The sequence below is a fragment of the Argiope bruennichi genome, chromosome 11, assembly GCF_947563725.1.
Source record: "Argiope bruennichi chromosome 11, qqArgBrue1.1, whole genome shotgun sequence".
NCBI lineage: Eukaryota > Metazoa > Arthropoda > Arachnida > Araneae > Araneidae > Argiope > Argiope bruennichi.
In genome coordinates this window covers 14,074,857-14,091,825 of record NC_079161.1, presented here as the reverse complement: position 1 = coordinate 14,091,825, position 16,969 = coordinate 14,074,857, and the positions used below count along the sequence as shown (strand labels likewise).

At 28.6% G+C, this 16,969-nt stretch overlaps 1 protein-coding gene across 2 annotated transcripts in view; it reads left to right on the top strand.

Annotated features, from left to right (window-relative positions):
• Positions 1–16,969, top strand: part of LOC129957369 (uncharacterized) — a 116,886-nt gene that overhangs the window by 41,025 nt on the left and 58,892 nt on the right. For both annotated transcript variants that reach the window (XM_056069660.1, XM_056069661.1), the window contains one exon: positions 16,159–16,360. In XM_056069660.1, the coding sequence (XP_055925635.1) occupies positions 16,291–16,360 (70 nt within the window). In that variant the 5' untranslated portion in view covers positions 16,159–16,290. Of the gene's footprint in view, positions 1–16,158; positions 16,361–16,969 lie in introns of those variants that run through there.

Genomic DNA, 16,969 nt, shown 5'->3' with positions numbered 1-16,969 from the left:
ATCCTGTTCAAACAAATATTGCAGGGCCGCGATGGCCTGGTGGTAAGGCCTCGGCTTCGGAACCGGAGGGTTTCAGGTTCGTGACCCGATTCCCTCGAAGAACCGTCGTGTAAGCGGGTCTGTTGCACGTTAAATCCGTCATGACCAAACGTCCTCCCGCTGGTGTGGAGAGGGGGGTGTCAGCTCAGGTGTCGTCCTCATCATCTGATCGTGGCTCAAAATGACGAGGTCCGTCCCAAAATAGCCCTAGTGTTGCTTCAAACGGGACGTTAATATGACCAAACCAAACCAATCAAACAAATATTACAGTCACATGCAAGAAAGAAACTGGTGCTTGAACAGAGAGCATATTTTAAAACATCTCGTTCAACTGGATAAAAATAAATAATAGGGTTTTAAATTTATTCTTAGTTCATTTCTTACTTTTTTGATAACAAAAGTTTATCTTCTATTTTTCATTTCGTGGCGTTCTCTTACCGGTATTTAGATATTTTGGTTATATTAACGTCAAGTTATAAAGCATTATTAGAGCTATTTTGGGACGGACCTCGTCATTTTGAACCACGGTCAGATGATGAGGACGATACCTGAGCTGGCAATCCTCTCCAAACTTCCACGACACATCAGCGGGTGGAGGTTTGGCCCCGGCGAATTTAATGTGCACCAGAACCAATTAAACGGCGTTTCTCCGGTGGACTCGAGTCTCGAACATGTAACCCTCTGGTTCTGAAGCCGATATTTTGATGAAATCGGGCATTTGTAGAAAACGAAGCAAAAATAAATAGCCGATAAAAATTAATAAAATTAAAGGAAAGTTTTTAACCCATTAACACCACATCCATTTGGAGGACTATTTGATACTTATCGGGTTATGCAATCGTCAAGCTGCGATTAAAATCTTTTTATATATAAAGGAGCTTTAATAAAATATTTAATAAATATTCAATAAAAAAATGTCTTACTTTTTAGGATACAAAATATACAAAGAAAAATTATAACAATCATTTAAAGGGAAAAAATTCTGAATCCTGAGAACTTTTTTTGGAAATATGATTGTTTTTCGGTCTCTCGATTGGTCTGCTTGTCTGTGAGTACGATGACTCAAAAGTCTAAACAAGCTAAGTGGATAAAATTTTGAAGAAAATAGAAATTTCTTTCATATTTCGGAAGAAATCCGCCTTGAAAAATATCAGACGAAATTTCGCAATTGAATATTTCGCTTATTTCTTGATATTCTAATGATATGAAATTTTGTACATTAATGTATTCTTGATGACAATACACTATTTTAATATTTTCAAAACTTAATTATCAGTTAATCGTTGATTCATTTTTATTGCATTCATTTAGTGTGTTTGATAATATATGAACAGCAACAGATCAGCAGATTAAAAAGTAGAAATTAACCAAAATAAAGATACTTGCGTATTAACCGCATGCTAGCGAGAATTAGCCAAAGAAAGGAAAAAACAAAAACAAAAAAAAACTTGCCAATAAGTGCTTATTACTTAATTCTTTCGCCACTAAAATTTTATGTTCACCAATAACAGCAATATAAACATTTTTTTTTTTTTTGTCTTTTTAACATGTTAATAAAAATCTTTTTTTAACGACTATTTCGAATTTCTTCGAATTCATTTTTCTTTCAAAATGGCCTGCAATTGCTTTTGAAAGAACTTATATAATTTTGATTAGAATCAAATTTTTGAATTAATTGAAATATAATGATAATTAAGTTTCTGAAAATAATGCGATGCAATATCACACGATATTTTGAACGACACTACAATACTGTCGATTCTCAACGACAATACAATACTGTTTGAACAATATTACAATACAATATTATACTCCGGGGGCACCTCGTAATCAATACGGGAGAAGCTTCGATGAAGAGCTGATGAGAAGCTTCCGGCATGGTGGTGAGTTCTCGCCACCCTGGTGGGTACTGGAAAATATGAGGGTCGACTCCTCTACCGATGACGGGACGTACTTCCCAAGGGAAGGGTTGTACCATGGCCAATGGTGGCCCTTAGAACTTAATCATACTTCCCGGCAGTGTTAATTTGCCGCGATCCGGTCATTCTGATTTACACGTCGGTTTGTTTAAATAAGGTTTAAGGTTAAAATACAATATTGTTACACAGTATTTTATAATTCAACTGCATAGAGAAATTTGGGAAAAATCGATTATAGCACGAATTAGTGATTATAGCCCGAATCGAAAATATCAAATCAAATGAGAGAATACAGAAATCACAAATTATATTATTCCATATATATATCAATTTATCTAGTGAATATATCGATATGGATATATTGATTTAATATGTCGTAGATTCTATTTTTTTATCTTGTTCTTGGAGGGATTCTGATTGATTAGACGATATTCTATTTCAACAGGAATTGCAAAAAAGGAACGATTTTTATACGAAAAAAAGATAATTTTTTTTCCATTTCGTATTCTTGTACGCAAAGAATCAAGAGAAAAAATTTCATACAAGTCAAACATCAGTGTCTGTACTTTGCAAAGTCTTCAAGTGCTACTTCAACGTTTGCAATAAACTACATTTTCAATAAAGAAAAAAAAAATGGAATCGCCTGTGTTTCTTGAAGTGGAAATATCGTATGCTTCTGAAAATCAATTTCAGACACTCCCCTCCAATCAATCACCGAATATTTTTCCGATACCGACAATAGATAAAACGCAGCTGATTAATTTTTCGGAACACTGTCTGGGGGAGGGGAGAAAGAACTACTCGTATATTACTACCATGGAAGTGTTTAGCTTGTCTTGTTTTTTATTGCACAAAGATGATTTCTATAGATTTTAAATTATATCCTTTACATTATTTTTCGGTACTTTTATAATACAAAGAATAAAAATAATTACTTGTTTTTTAATTTATTTAAAGAAATATTAATTTAGAAATTGGTTTTTAATTAAATATTTAACTTAAAGATGGATTTTTCTTTTATTTTTGCTCCATTTCTTACTCTTTGTTCTTAAGGATTTAGACAAGTCTAGTTGAACATTAAGAAAGGTCATAAAAAGTGTAACGATAAAATAAATTCATATATAACAGCAAAGACAATATTATTTTTCAGTGGTAGTGAAAGCTACACTAAAAAATGGGATCGGTTACTCTAGTTATATTTCTAGATAAAAATATCAATAGTTTTTTCCTTAATATTCGCGCTTCTATCAAATCGCAAGAAAAAAACACACCTACGGACAGACAGACAAATTCCCTTTCATATAGTGTGTCCATTATTTGATACAATTTTACTGCTTTGATGTATCGAACTTCAGAAACTCTAATACGTAAAGATTAGTCATGATTTCGACCTAGACCATTTTTGAACTCAAATAGTTTTTCTTTGTTCCGAATTCGAGAAGAAGAAGATATAATATTTTATCTATATAAAGATGTAGTGCTTTACAAAGAAGTGAATGCACTTAGTAAAGTTCCATGAAAAATTTCATTTATTTTAACTTTTTACACAAAGGATTAATCCCAAATCATCTCTTTTTTAATTAAATTTACCTAAATAAAAATAGATCTTCCGTTGCATATTAACTAACTCAATAGATGGCGCTGAGACCCTCCAATTATTTTTACCTTGAATGGCTTTAGCAAAAACAATTTAAGGCGCGGGAGACAAAATGGGACAGCTTATGTTAAAAAATTTTTTGCCTGCTGCTGGTATGTTCTTTCCTTTTTGTTTTCATAATTGGTTTGAGAGTTATTATATGGTTATTTTATGTTATTGTATTTTTGCTTATTAGTGGTCGTATTCTTTTAATTTATTGTTTTTTTTCTGTAAAAATAGTTTATCTCTAAGGCCTAATTTCAGGGGATTTTCAGGTCACGAGGAGTCAATACTGTTGGACATTTTAGTCTGGATTCCTCACAGAAAAAATCCCTTTTTCTTTTAATCCCTGCCTGAGGGTGACCCTTGAGAAAGTCTTCAGGCCGGATTCTTATTTTTTTTGGTTTAATTTTGATACTTTTTCATTATTAACTTGGTTTTTATTATTATTGTCTAGATTCATCTGTGTTTTAGTAGTAGTTGCATTTGCGCTCTCTAAATACAATGGTGCTTTTTCTGTTCTTTTTTAGTTTTTAGTTTGTTTCAGAAATAATTTTTTAGTTGCGATTCCGAAATAGTTTCGTTTCGTTTCGTTTCCGAAATAATTTTAATTTTAGATTGTTTCAATAATAGGTTTTAATTACATAATGCTTATATTTTGGGTTTTATATATATATATATTAAACGATTTTGAAATGAAATAACAGCTATGATGTGATAGTTCTACGTCAACATTTTAAAAACGCATCTGCTGTCAAAGAAGCATGCATAATAATAATAATGCAATACTGGTAAAAGCAGGTAAAAAATAGATGCGATTAAAAGATGATGAAAATTGCCATTTATGCTTTATTCGTTTCCTACGCGATTTCGAGTTTCAATATTCATTGTCTACGCGGTTTCGAGGTTCAAAACCTCTTAACTAAAACAACATCATATTCTCACATGATAAAAATAAAAATAAAAATAAATGATTAATGTAGTAAACAATATGAAGTAATATAATTTAATATAAAAATAGTTAAACGAAGTTGTACTCCATGTACATGTACAGAAAATTTTAAAAAATTGCAAATAATATTCATTACTTAACAAAATCTGTATGACGAATTTCTTTTACGTGGGAAATAAAGAAATGGCAGCGGTGAACTTTAAGAATAAAATGGATTTAATTGAAAATGAAAGATAAAATAAAGAAATCAAAGATTTTATTGTTTGTTTAACGCATTGTTAGAGCGCCCTCTATATTGTACGCGGAGAGTTTCGGCATTAGATACCAGATAATTATATATATCAAAATTCTTCGGTGAAAATTTTTTATGATCCCATTATAGCATTTTCTTTTCTATATAACTTACATTTTAACTTTCCAAAATTAGATAATGTTTAATAATCAATCTCATATATTTTTTTTTTATTTGGCTATCCACCAAAAGATCTTTTGAGTATTTGTAGTTTATTAGAAAATAAATATTTCCTATGTTTTAAAAATCAATGAATTCATTTAAACAAATCATAACAAAAAAGAGGAACTAGCTTGCGGTTTTAAACGGAATTAAGTAAATAGATCATATTGGACATCATTTCGGAATTTAATAAAGTAAAAAAGCATTTAGAAAAAACATCATGATAGAAAATATTACGTTTATTCCTTTTCTTCTGTATTCTTTTTTTAATAGAAAATCCATATAATTCATTTCTTTGGTTAAATATTTTTGTTAACAAAAATATATTGCCTTAATTTAAAGGAGGTAAAGCAATGTTGCCATGGCAACCATTATTTGTTGTCTAACGCTACTCTAATTATATTTCCTACTAGCCGCCTTTGGCGACCAGCCGGTTCGCCAATCTTAATGTTCGTTAAAATTTTAATAATTAAATATTTTATGCAATTCCAACTTTAATAGATTCTTCAGCAAAATATTTTAAAACTTCAAATTTTGATAGTCATATAATTCACTCATAATATTATAAAGGCCTTCAGTCATAACGTGATATGTATCTCTCTAATTTTCTGTTACCCCTCGTAGAATTTATGCTTTAAATTAAAGTGTAAATGATTCATCTGCAATTAATATAATAATATTTTTTACTGAAACAAAGCATTTTTTTTAATAATATGATTACTGATAATAGAGTCACTGAGCGTTTAAACTTTATGGGCACTAAAGAATATCTTTCTTAATTTATGTAATATCTCAAGAATTTGTCAACAAAATTTTCGCAGATTCATCATGAACAGATCGATTAATGAACAATGTTTACTTTTAAATGCATCAAACACTAAGAAAATAAAATGAATCGTTTAAAATAATCGGTCTAAAACAGGTTTAAAAAAACTACTTAAAAAACGATGTAATTAAAACTATAAGCATATACAAAAAAATATATAACTAACATAAATACAATTTAATTACAAAAGCATGCAACTAACCTAAAAATAATTTAAATCATTGAAAACAGGTTTAAAAAAAACTACTTAAAAACGATGTACTTAAAACTATAAGCATATACAAAAAATATATAACTAACATAAATACAATTTACTTACAAAAGCATGTAACTCACCTAAAAATAATTTAAATCGTCTGTTGCAAGTGGTTGTCATGACAACAATCAGAACAATGCGCATGCGTGAATTTTCTTCGGAAACTTCTTTTCCCTTTCCAGCTGTGTTGCCATAGAAACCGGCGCACAGCTGTTTACACGTTTATGTTTATCTATTCAGATTTTATAATATCTAATCAGAGTAACGGTGAATATCAGTGTTTTCGTGTTCGTCAATAAATGTTAATTTTTTTAATAACATGATTAACGAAAACAGAGTCACTGAGCATTTAAACCTTATGGGAACTAAAAAATATCTTTCTTAATTTATGTAATATCTCAAGAATTTGTCGACCAACCGGTTCGCCAATCTTAATGCTCGTTAAAATTTTATATTTAAATATTTTATGCAATTCCTACTTTAATAGCTTCTTCATCAAAATATTTTAAAACTTCAAATTTTGATAGTCATATAATTCACTCATAATATTATAAAGGCCTTCAGTCATAACGTAATATGTATCTCTCTAATTTTCTGTTAACACCCGTAGAATTTATGTTTTAAATTAAAGTGGAAAGAATTAATCTGCAATTAATATAATAATATTTTTTACTGAAACAAAGCATTTTTTTAATAGTATGATTACTGATAACAGAGTCACTGAGCGTTTAAACTTTATGGGCACTAAAGAATATCCTTTTCAATTTACGTATTATCTCAAGAATTTGTCAACAAAATTTTCTTAGATTCATCATGAGCAGATCGATTCATTAACAATGTTTACTTTTAAATGCATCAAACACTAAGAAAATGAAACGAATCGTTTAAAATAGACGGTTTAAAACAGGTTTTAAAAAAACTACTTAAAAAACGATGCACTTAAAACTATAAGCATATACAAAAAATATATAACTAACATAAATACATTTTAATTACAAAAACATGCAACGAACCTAAAAAAAATTTAAATCCAGTCCGCATCGGTTGATAATAATTCGTCAACACAATGCGAAATTCAGAACACAAAGCGCATGCGTGAATTTTCAACGCCAGTTACGTAACGCAAATACGTGATTTTTTTTCTACGCCAGTTGGGGTAACGCTATGCGGATTAGAAATTTTTAATTTCCTTTATTCTGTTTTATTTTTATTCAAAAGTTCTTCAGAATGAATCTGAAGGATCGATTAATTAACAATGTTTAATTTTAAATGCATCAAACATTAAGAAAATAAACAGAATCGTTTGAAATAATCCGCCGAAAAATACTAACCCTAGCCTCATTACTGTTGGGAGAAAAAAACCCCGGAAGCCTTACTCATTTGGCGATGGCGAAAATGGAAGATTTTTTTGGCGGAAAAGTTGGCGGTGGGGAAAATGAAAGATTTTTTTGGCGGGAAAGTTAGTTTTTAATTAATAATTAAAATTCTAATTAAAATTTCAAAAAAAGGGACCCCAGGTGCACATTCCCGACCTCTAAGGTATATATGTACCAAATTTGATAGCTGTATGTCAAACGGTCTGGCCTGTAGAGCGCCAACACACACACACACACACACACACACATTGAGCTTTATTATAAGTACTAGCCGCCTTTGGCGACCAGCCGGTTCGCCAATCTTAATGTTCGTTAAAATTTTCATAATTAAATATTTTATGCAATTCCTACTTTAATAGCTTCTTCATCAAAATATTTTTAAACTTCAAATTTTGATAGGCATATAATTCACTCATAATATTATAAACGCCTTCAGTCATAACGTAATATGTATCTCTCTCATTTTCTGTTGGCTCCCATAGAATTTATACTTTAAATTAAAGTGGAAAGGATTAATCTGCAATTAATATAATAATATTTTTTACTGAAACAAAGTATTTTTTTTTTTTTTTTTTTTTTTGTAATATGATTATTGAAAACAGTCACTGAGTGTTTAAACTTTATGGGCACTAAAGAATATCTTTCTTAATTTATGTAATATTTCAAAAATTTGTCAACAAAATTTTCTCAGATTCATCATGACCAGATTGATTAATTAACAATGTTTAATTTTAAATGCATCAAACACTAAAAAAAAAAAAAAAAACCCAATCGTTTAAAATAATCGGTTGAAAACAGGTTAAAAAAAAAACTACTTAAAAGACGATGGTCTTAAAACTATAAGCATACACAAAAAATATATAACTAACATAAATACACTTTAATTACAAAAGCATGCAACTAATCTAAAAATAATTTAAATCGTCCGTTGATATTTGTTGTCATGTCAACAATCAGAACACAATGTGCATGCGTGAATTTACAAAGCTAGTTACGGTAACGCAAATGCGTGAGTTTTTCTAAGCCAGTTGGGGTAACGCTATGCAGATTAGACATTTTTATTTCCTTTATTCTGTTTTATTTTAATTCAAAAGTATTGCAGAATTAATCTGAAAGATCGATTAATTAACAATGTTTAATTTTAAATGCACCAAACATTACGAAAATAAACAGAATCCTTTGAAATAATCAGCCGAAAAATCTTAAGCCCAGCCTCATTACTGTCGGGGAAAAAAACTGAACTCTTACTCATTTCGTGGTAGGGAAAATGAATAATTTTTTGTCGAGAAAGTTAGCTTTTAATTAATAATTAAAATTCTAATTAAAAATTCAAAAAAAGGGACCCCAGGTGCACATTCCCGACCTCTAAGGTATACATGTACCAAATTTGGTAGCTGTAGGTCAAATGGTCTTTTCTGAGGAGCGCCAACACACACAAACACACACACATTGAACTTTATATATAAGTATAGATGTTTTTTTAAAGCAAGCGAAGAGGGGAAAATAACTATTCTAAAAAATTGGGTAAAGCAGGTGTTCTTATTAAATAAGTAATTTAAAAAAAAAAAAATGAAACGAAAAAGGGGAAAAGTTATTCTATAAAATTGTGTAAAGCAGATGTTCTGTATTAGAAACTTCTTTTCCCTTTGCAGCTGTGTTGCCATAGAAACCGGCGCACAGCTGTTTACACGTTTATGTTTATCTATTCAGATTTTGTAACATCTAATCAGAGTAACGGTGAATATCAGTGTGTCCGTGTTCGTCAATAAATGTTAATTTTTTTAATAACATGATTAACGAAAACAGAGTCACTGAGCATTTAAACCTTATGGGAACTAAAAAATATCTTTCTTAATTTATGTAATATCTCAAGAATTTGTCGACCAGCCGGTTCGCCAATCTTAATGTTCATTAAAATTTTTATATTTAAATATTTTATGCAATTCCTACTTTAATAGCTTCTTCATCAAAATATTTTAAAACTTCAAATTTTGATAGTCATATAATTCACTCATAAAATTATAAAGGCCTTCAGTCATAACGTAATATGTATCTCTCTAATTTTCTGTTAGCACCCGTAGAATTTATGCTTTAAATTAAAGTGGAAAGAATTCATCTGCAATTAATATAATAATATTTTTTACTGAAACAAAGAATTTTTTTATAATCTGATTAATGAAAATAGAGTCACTCAGCGTTTAAACTTTATGGGCACTAAAGAATATCTTTTTCAATTTACGTATTATCTCAAGAATTTGTCAACAAAATTTTCTTAGATTCATCATGAGCAGATCGATTCATTAACAATGTTTACTTTTAAATGCATCGAACACTAAGAAAATGAAACGAATCGTTTAAAATAGACGGTTTAAAACAGGTTTTAAAAAAACTACTTAAAAAGCGATGCACTTAAAACTATAAGCATATACAAAAAATATATAACTAACATAAATACATTTTAATTACAAAAGCATGCAACGAACCTAAAAAAAATTTAAATCCAGTCCGCATCAGTTGATAATAATTCGTCAACACAATGCGGAATTCAGAACACAAAGCGCATGCGTGAATTTTCAACGCCAGTTACGTAACGCAAATACGGGATTTTTTTTTCTACGCCAGTTGGGGTAACGCTATGCGGATTAGAAATTTTTAATTTCATTTATTCTGTTTTATTTTAATTCAAAAGTACTTCAGAATGAATCTGAAGGATCGATTTATTAACAATGTTTAATTTTAAATGCATCAAACATTAAGAAAATAAACAGAATCGTTTGAAATAATCCGCCGAAAAATACTAACCCTAGCCTCATTACTGTTGGGAGAAAAAATACACGGAAGCCTTACTCGTTTGGCGGTGGCGAAAATGGAAGATTTTTTTGGCGGAAAAGTTGGCGGTGGGGAAAATGGAAGATTTTTTTGGCGGGAAAGTTAGTTTTTAATTAATAATTAAAATTCTAATTAAAATTTCAAAAAAAGGGACCCCAGGTGCACATTCCCGACCTCTAAGGTATACATGTACCAAATTTGATAGCTGTATGTCAAATGACCTGGCCTGTAGAGCGCCAACACACACACACACACACACACACACACATTGAGCTTTATTATAAGTATAGATAGAAGATATAGATTTAGGAGACGAAATATTCGTTACTAAAGATAACCTTTCTGGGACATGCATGTTTACTAGTTAATAGTACTGCATTATTAATTTGTTGTAAACGAAAAATGCTGATTAGATAAAAAGATCGGACAAAAAACAGTGATTAAGCTTAAATAATTAATATTTATTCAATATTTCATGGGTAATATTGAAGTAAATATTTTGAAAACCATGCGCATAAATAGTTATTAAATGATTTAACATAAATTAGAAATTAATGGAACTACAAGAGATTTTTTTTAATTGCAAGTCAATTTCTTTTCAGTTTTTAAATAAAAAATGTTCATTAGGTATTTGAAATCGGTATAAGATGGAAATGATATTATTTATAAAATAATTCATTTAAAAAATTCATTAGAATTTTAAAAGTTTCAAATCCGTTTTCAAGTGAAGAGGAGTGGTAAGATTAAAATTTTGATATGATAATTTTTGAAAACTGAATGAAAGGAATTCTGAATTATTGATTGCAATACAAGGATACTAGTGTGTCATAAAAATGTTAAGATAAACCTAAAATAAATATTTTCTGTTACGGTAAAATAATTTCAAATTTTAAAAGTAATTTAAATAAAGCCCAATAATTAAATTGAAATTCTTATAAAGAAAAAGTAACGAACAATAATTAAATTAAAATTCTTTTAAAGAAAAAGTAACGCATGGAAAAAATGCTCATTAGGTATTTGAAATCGGTATGAGATGGAAATTATATTATTTATAAAATAATTCATTTAAAAAATTCCTTAGAATTTTAAAAGTTTCAAATCCGTTTTCAAGTGAAGAGGAGTGGTAAGATTAAAATTTTGATATGATAATTTTTGAAAACTGAATGAAAGGAATTCTGAATTATTGATTGCAATACAAGGATACTAGTGTGTCATAAAAATGTTAAGATAAACCTAAAATAAATATTTTCTTTTACGGTAAAATAATTTCAAATTTTAAAAGTAATTTAAATAAAGCCCAATAATTAAATTGAAATTCTTATAAAGAAAAAGTAACGAACAATAATTAAATTAAAATTCTTTTAAAGAAAAAGTAACGCATGGAAAAAATGCTCATTAGGTATTTGAAATCGGTATGAGATGGAAATTATATTATTTATAAAATAATTCATTTAAAAAATTCATTAGAATTTTAAAAGTTTCAAATCCGTTTTCAAGTGAAGAGGAGTGGTAAGATTAAAATTTTGATATGATAATTTTTGAAAACTGAATGAAAGGAATTCTGAATTATTGATTGCAATACAAGGATACTAGTGTGTCATAAAAATGTTAAGATAAACCTAAAATAAATATTTTCTTTTACGGTAAAATAATTTCAAATTTTAAAAGTAATTTAAATAAAGCCCAATAATTAAATTGAAATTCTTATAAAGAAAAAGTAACGAACAATAATTAAATTAAAATTCTTTTAAAGAAAAAGTAACGCATGGAAAAAATGCTCATTAGGTATTTGAAATCGGTATGAGATGGATATTATATTATTTATAAAATAATTCATTTAAAAAATTCATTAGAATTTTAAAAGTTTCAAATCCGTTTTCAAGTGAAGAGGAGTGGTAAGATTAAAATTTTGATATGATAATTTTTGAAAACTGAATGAAAAGAATTCTGAATTATTGATAGCAATACAAGGATACTAGTGTGTCATAAAAATGTTAAGATAAACCTAAAATAAACATTTGCTGTTACAGTAAAAGAATTTCAAATTTTAAAAGTAATTTAAATAAAGCACAATAATTATGTTGAAATTCTTCTAAAGGAAAAATAATTAACAATAATTAAGATAAAATTCTTTTAAAGAAAAAGTAACACATGGAATAGATTTAATTTGATGTTGTTTGAATAGTATGTAATTGTATGCAAACATTGCGTTAAGAATACATCAGGTAATAAGAATTAAAGAAATGGTATGGAAAAAAATAAATTCGGGATATTACAGGAGAAATTCTATTGCTTTTGACATTAGATGACATTACACATACATAAAATTTTATAGCTACTTTCTTTTTAAATTAAAGGCAGAGAAAGGCCTTAAAAAACTCAGTCAACAATTCTAATTCCATGATGTTTCCAATGTATTTAACTTAAACAAAGATATAAGAAGAAAATGAATGTACCTAACAAACGATTTAAAAATACGAAAAAAAAAAATTCTGTGAGAAAAAATAAAATATAAAACAATCGTTTCTGGCAATATGTGACAAAGACTGCAGAAATTAAATATGAACTCGGTTCAAATAAAAAATGAATGAATGATTTAGATTCTTTATTTTGCAAGAAGCGAAAGAAAAAATAAGTGCATGATGGGTATCAATCAGCAATGATACCCAAAATTAAATACAAAATATTGTTTCTTTTTTCTTTATTGAGTAGGAAAATAATCTATTAGCATGCGAATTTAATTTTGTTTGTAAAATTCTTTTAAAAAGTAAATATTTTTCATGAAACAGTTTTTTTCATGGTAATAAAAACGCATATAAAATTTTAGCAGCAAGAAAGTAATGTTTTTCATTTTTATTTTATTTCTATTTATTGCTTTGTATTTATTTTATAATTTTGCTTCTTCCTTTATATTACTTTGAAGCAAAATGTTTTGTTTGCTCTTTGCATTTATTTTGCGCTAAAAATACATTGGGATCCCTGCCAATTTAGACGTTTTAAATTCAAATCCATCGTTGAATTCGAATTTTCAATTTTTTATAAATATAATGTATAATTCGAATTTATTTTGGTTCCATTATTCTTTTCATGATATCCTGGTCATGGCTTATTTATACCACACATTTATTACACACGCACAAGTACATGCATTAAGTAAACACGGAAAAAAGAACGCACATTTCTATTTTGTATCATAACGCGCACAACTACATTTTCAAGGGCTCACAGAGAGGAAGAGAGTGAGTGATTGGAATGAGGGCATATCATACAGATATTCATCCATCTAAAGATATCGCAGAAAAATAGTTCGACCGCTTCATTCCAACAGATTCTTTTAAATTCAGAATTAAAAGTTTTAAAAATTTGTTATTATATTTTCGTTAGAATGAAGCGATGAAAACTTCTGCTTTTATAACTTTCAAAACGTTACTGCTTAGAAATACACATTTATTGATTATTAAAATCGCCTATCTGTTGAAATTATTATTTTTTAAAATATTAAATATCTTACTTGTGATTATTTAAACTCTATTATTACTCATTTCGTCATTTTAGGTCAATTACTTATTTGTTTTGCCCGTATATTTTACAGGATAGTTTAATAGAGTAAGTTTGTTATTTTTCAAATTTATAAGCTGGAATTATATATCATTCAGCAGATATCAGTTATATGATATAATTGATATTCTCATGTCAATTATATTATACCTCAAAAACGTTGCAATTTAATACAAAAAATACCATAATTCACAAACAAGTGCAGAATTTTCTTAAATGTATCAGTAAGAAGTACGTTCCCAAAATGCCATCTAATTTAAATAAGAAAAAAAAAATGATAATGAGGTAAAAATTTTAGTTCTCTCCAGTCGTATTTAATTTTAGAAGCAGCCTTTCTTAATTTGCATTTTTGAATCCAACGAATGTTTATTGTAGTCTGGTCAGTTTCGTATTATTTTTCTTTTTCTCTGTTACATTCTTACAGCTAGTGAATCTACCGTTTATCTCAAAATATTTCGCACAGGTAGCTCTATACCATTTTGCATGAATTTACGCCCATTTATTTCATTCATACACATAAAATGAGAATAATAGACACCATTTACACTTATTTTTCTTTTACTGGAAAATAAAAAGTTATTTTATTGAAAAAATTAATAAAAAAATTATTTTAAAGATTTTTTTAATTGATAAATATTTGCATATCTTCCAAAAAATCCAATAGAAATGATCTTCCCCTTAATTAGTTTTTATTTTTCACCACTGTGTATAAACTGTGTGGAATTTGTTCAAGACACTGAAAACAAAAAAGTCCCCATTTTTTTTTTTTTTTTTTCAGAATTCCAAATTTGCACTAGAAAAATCAACAGTGAAAAAATAATAAAGAAAGTGTGGTGTAATCTTATAGACTGCTATTTAACGAATCAGGTTTTACTTTCTAATTACAAAGTATATAAAGGAAAAACATTATATTTGACAAAAATTCGAACTCGGGATTTTGACGTATTTTTACGTTTTAGACATCCCAACGAATTTTTGAAATTATGTCTGTGAAAACAATAATTCAAAAACACTTTGCATTAGACAAATAAAATTTGGCACATGGTCTTAACAAATAATTCGTAAATATTTGACAAAATTTGAACGAAATCCATTCTTAGAAAGTACATTTGTTCTGTCTGCGAACACAACTACACAACAAGCGAACACAACTACAAAACAAAAAAACAAAAAAAAAACTAAATGGTTATATCGAGGAGACGGTTTTAACGTCTATAATGTTAGTCTAATACAATAAAGCAAAATAGAAGTATATATATAATATATATATAATTTAAGTCAAATATTCCTTTGACCTTCAGGAAATAAGAGCCGGAAAGTTCCCACTTCTGGGGGGGGGCGAATTCTCTCCCTAAGAAGTCAAACATTAAAACCGTTATAACTTGCTTATAAAGGCAAGTTACAGTTATGAGTTTTCCCAAATATAGATAATTAATGATTTTTCACATTATTAGATTACAATTTATATCTGGTATAATTTTCGTGTAATAGTATATTTTATTAAAAATACCAGTAAAATATAATCGTTCTATGATAATTTTTTTAAATTATATAATGAAATGAATATTCAACTGCAGATTGGAGCTAGAATTATAAATAGTATTTAATTAAATATTTAGCATTTTTATTTAATTAAATATTCGAAATACAATGCTGTTTTATCGGTGATGCCTTTTAACGCTTATGCGACGAAGCCTTAGTTTTTCAAAAAATGCACCTTTTAATTTTGAAAGCGAAAACATGTAGCAAAGTTTAAAATCAAAATTTTATAAATACTAAGCAAAGTAGAATCTTCTGTAAATGTGAAATTTGGTACATAGTGTTTTAAATTAAGAATTTTTAACTGTTATGTGCTCGAAAAAATTTATTTATTATAATGACATCTCAATAAAATTTTCATATAAAAAATACTATAGTCATGAAAATCTTTTTCTATCCAGATAATATAAAATAATGTCATTGTTCTGACTTTATTGTATAATATAATTATTATTAGACCTCTGCATCAAAAAATACCAAAATATTAAAAAAAAAAAAAAAGAAGGGAAAAAAAAGGGAAGAAAAGAAAAAGAAAAAATCACAACAGAACTGCCCTGCCGTTTACTAACACCTATTTTCCTTTGCCATACAAAATCACAAACATCAAAAGTAACTACAAAACTACGGTACTTCAATCGTTTTTAAACACAAGCGATTTCCATTTCGATAATTAAATCGTTTTGCAACACTGCCGGGGAAGTGGGTGGGAGGATGTTCTTTTTTTTATTCCTTTTATTATCCCTTTTGTATTATAATCCAACCTTTCCCCACTAGCAAACCGATCAATATATTCCCCTGATTGGCGACGGCACTTGGCAGAAAACCGCCATCGAGACGCCAAATGGAATCGTTTGACGCCGCCGCCGCTTCTGTGACAACGATGATACTTTGAACAGAAGACCAAACATGGGGAAGGGAATTCATCTGTCGTTTTGGACTTCAACTCAGCTCATCATCCTCATCTCTCTACTCAAAGGTAAGCACCGATTGATACCTGGTTCTGACTTCCGGGTGGTTAACATTTTGAGAAATGTCCATCTGGGTGCTCGCCGCTGATGTATTGCCAGATTTTAGTGGATTTTGCTACTGTTGGCTGACGGCTTCCGGGACCTATATTTCACGGAGATATCAATCATTGATTAGGGATAGGATATCCTCCCACCCCCCTTTATTTAATTCTGGAAGTACGGCAAATGTTACTGGAACGTTCGAAATATTTTTTTGTTGTACTAAAAGTAATATTTTCTATGAAACACTTGATATTATTGGTATTGATTATTTGAAGAAGATATTTCTTTGAAAATACCGAACAAAACATGATATTGTGTGGTATAAGAATATATTTCAGATTATATTTAGAAGCTTTTACAATCGAATACTGAAACTGTATTGTCCGTCGATATTTTTTAGAGTGTTTGAAATAAATATCTAAGTTAGATACGAAAAAAAAAAATTCAGAATGATATTTTTACTATCATAACCTATAAGTTAAGAACAAGGCACCGTTTTAACTTGATTTATTTCATATTTGTGAATATGAAATACTATGTTTGTTTTTTCGCTTATTTCATAATATGCTAGAGTT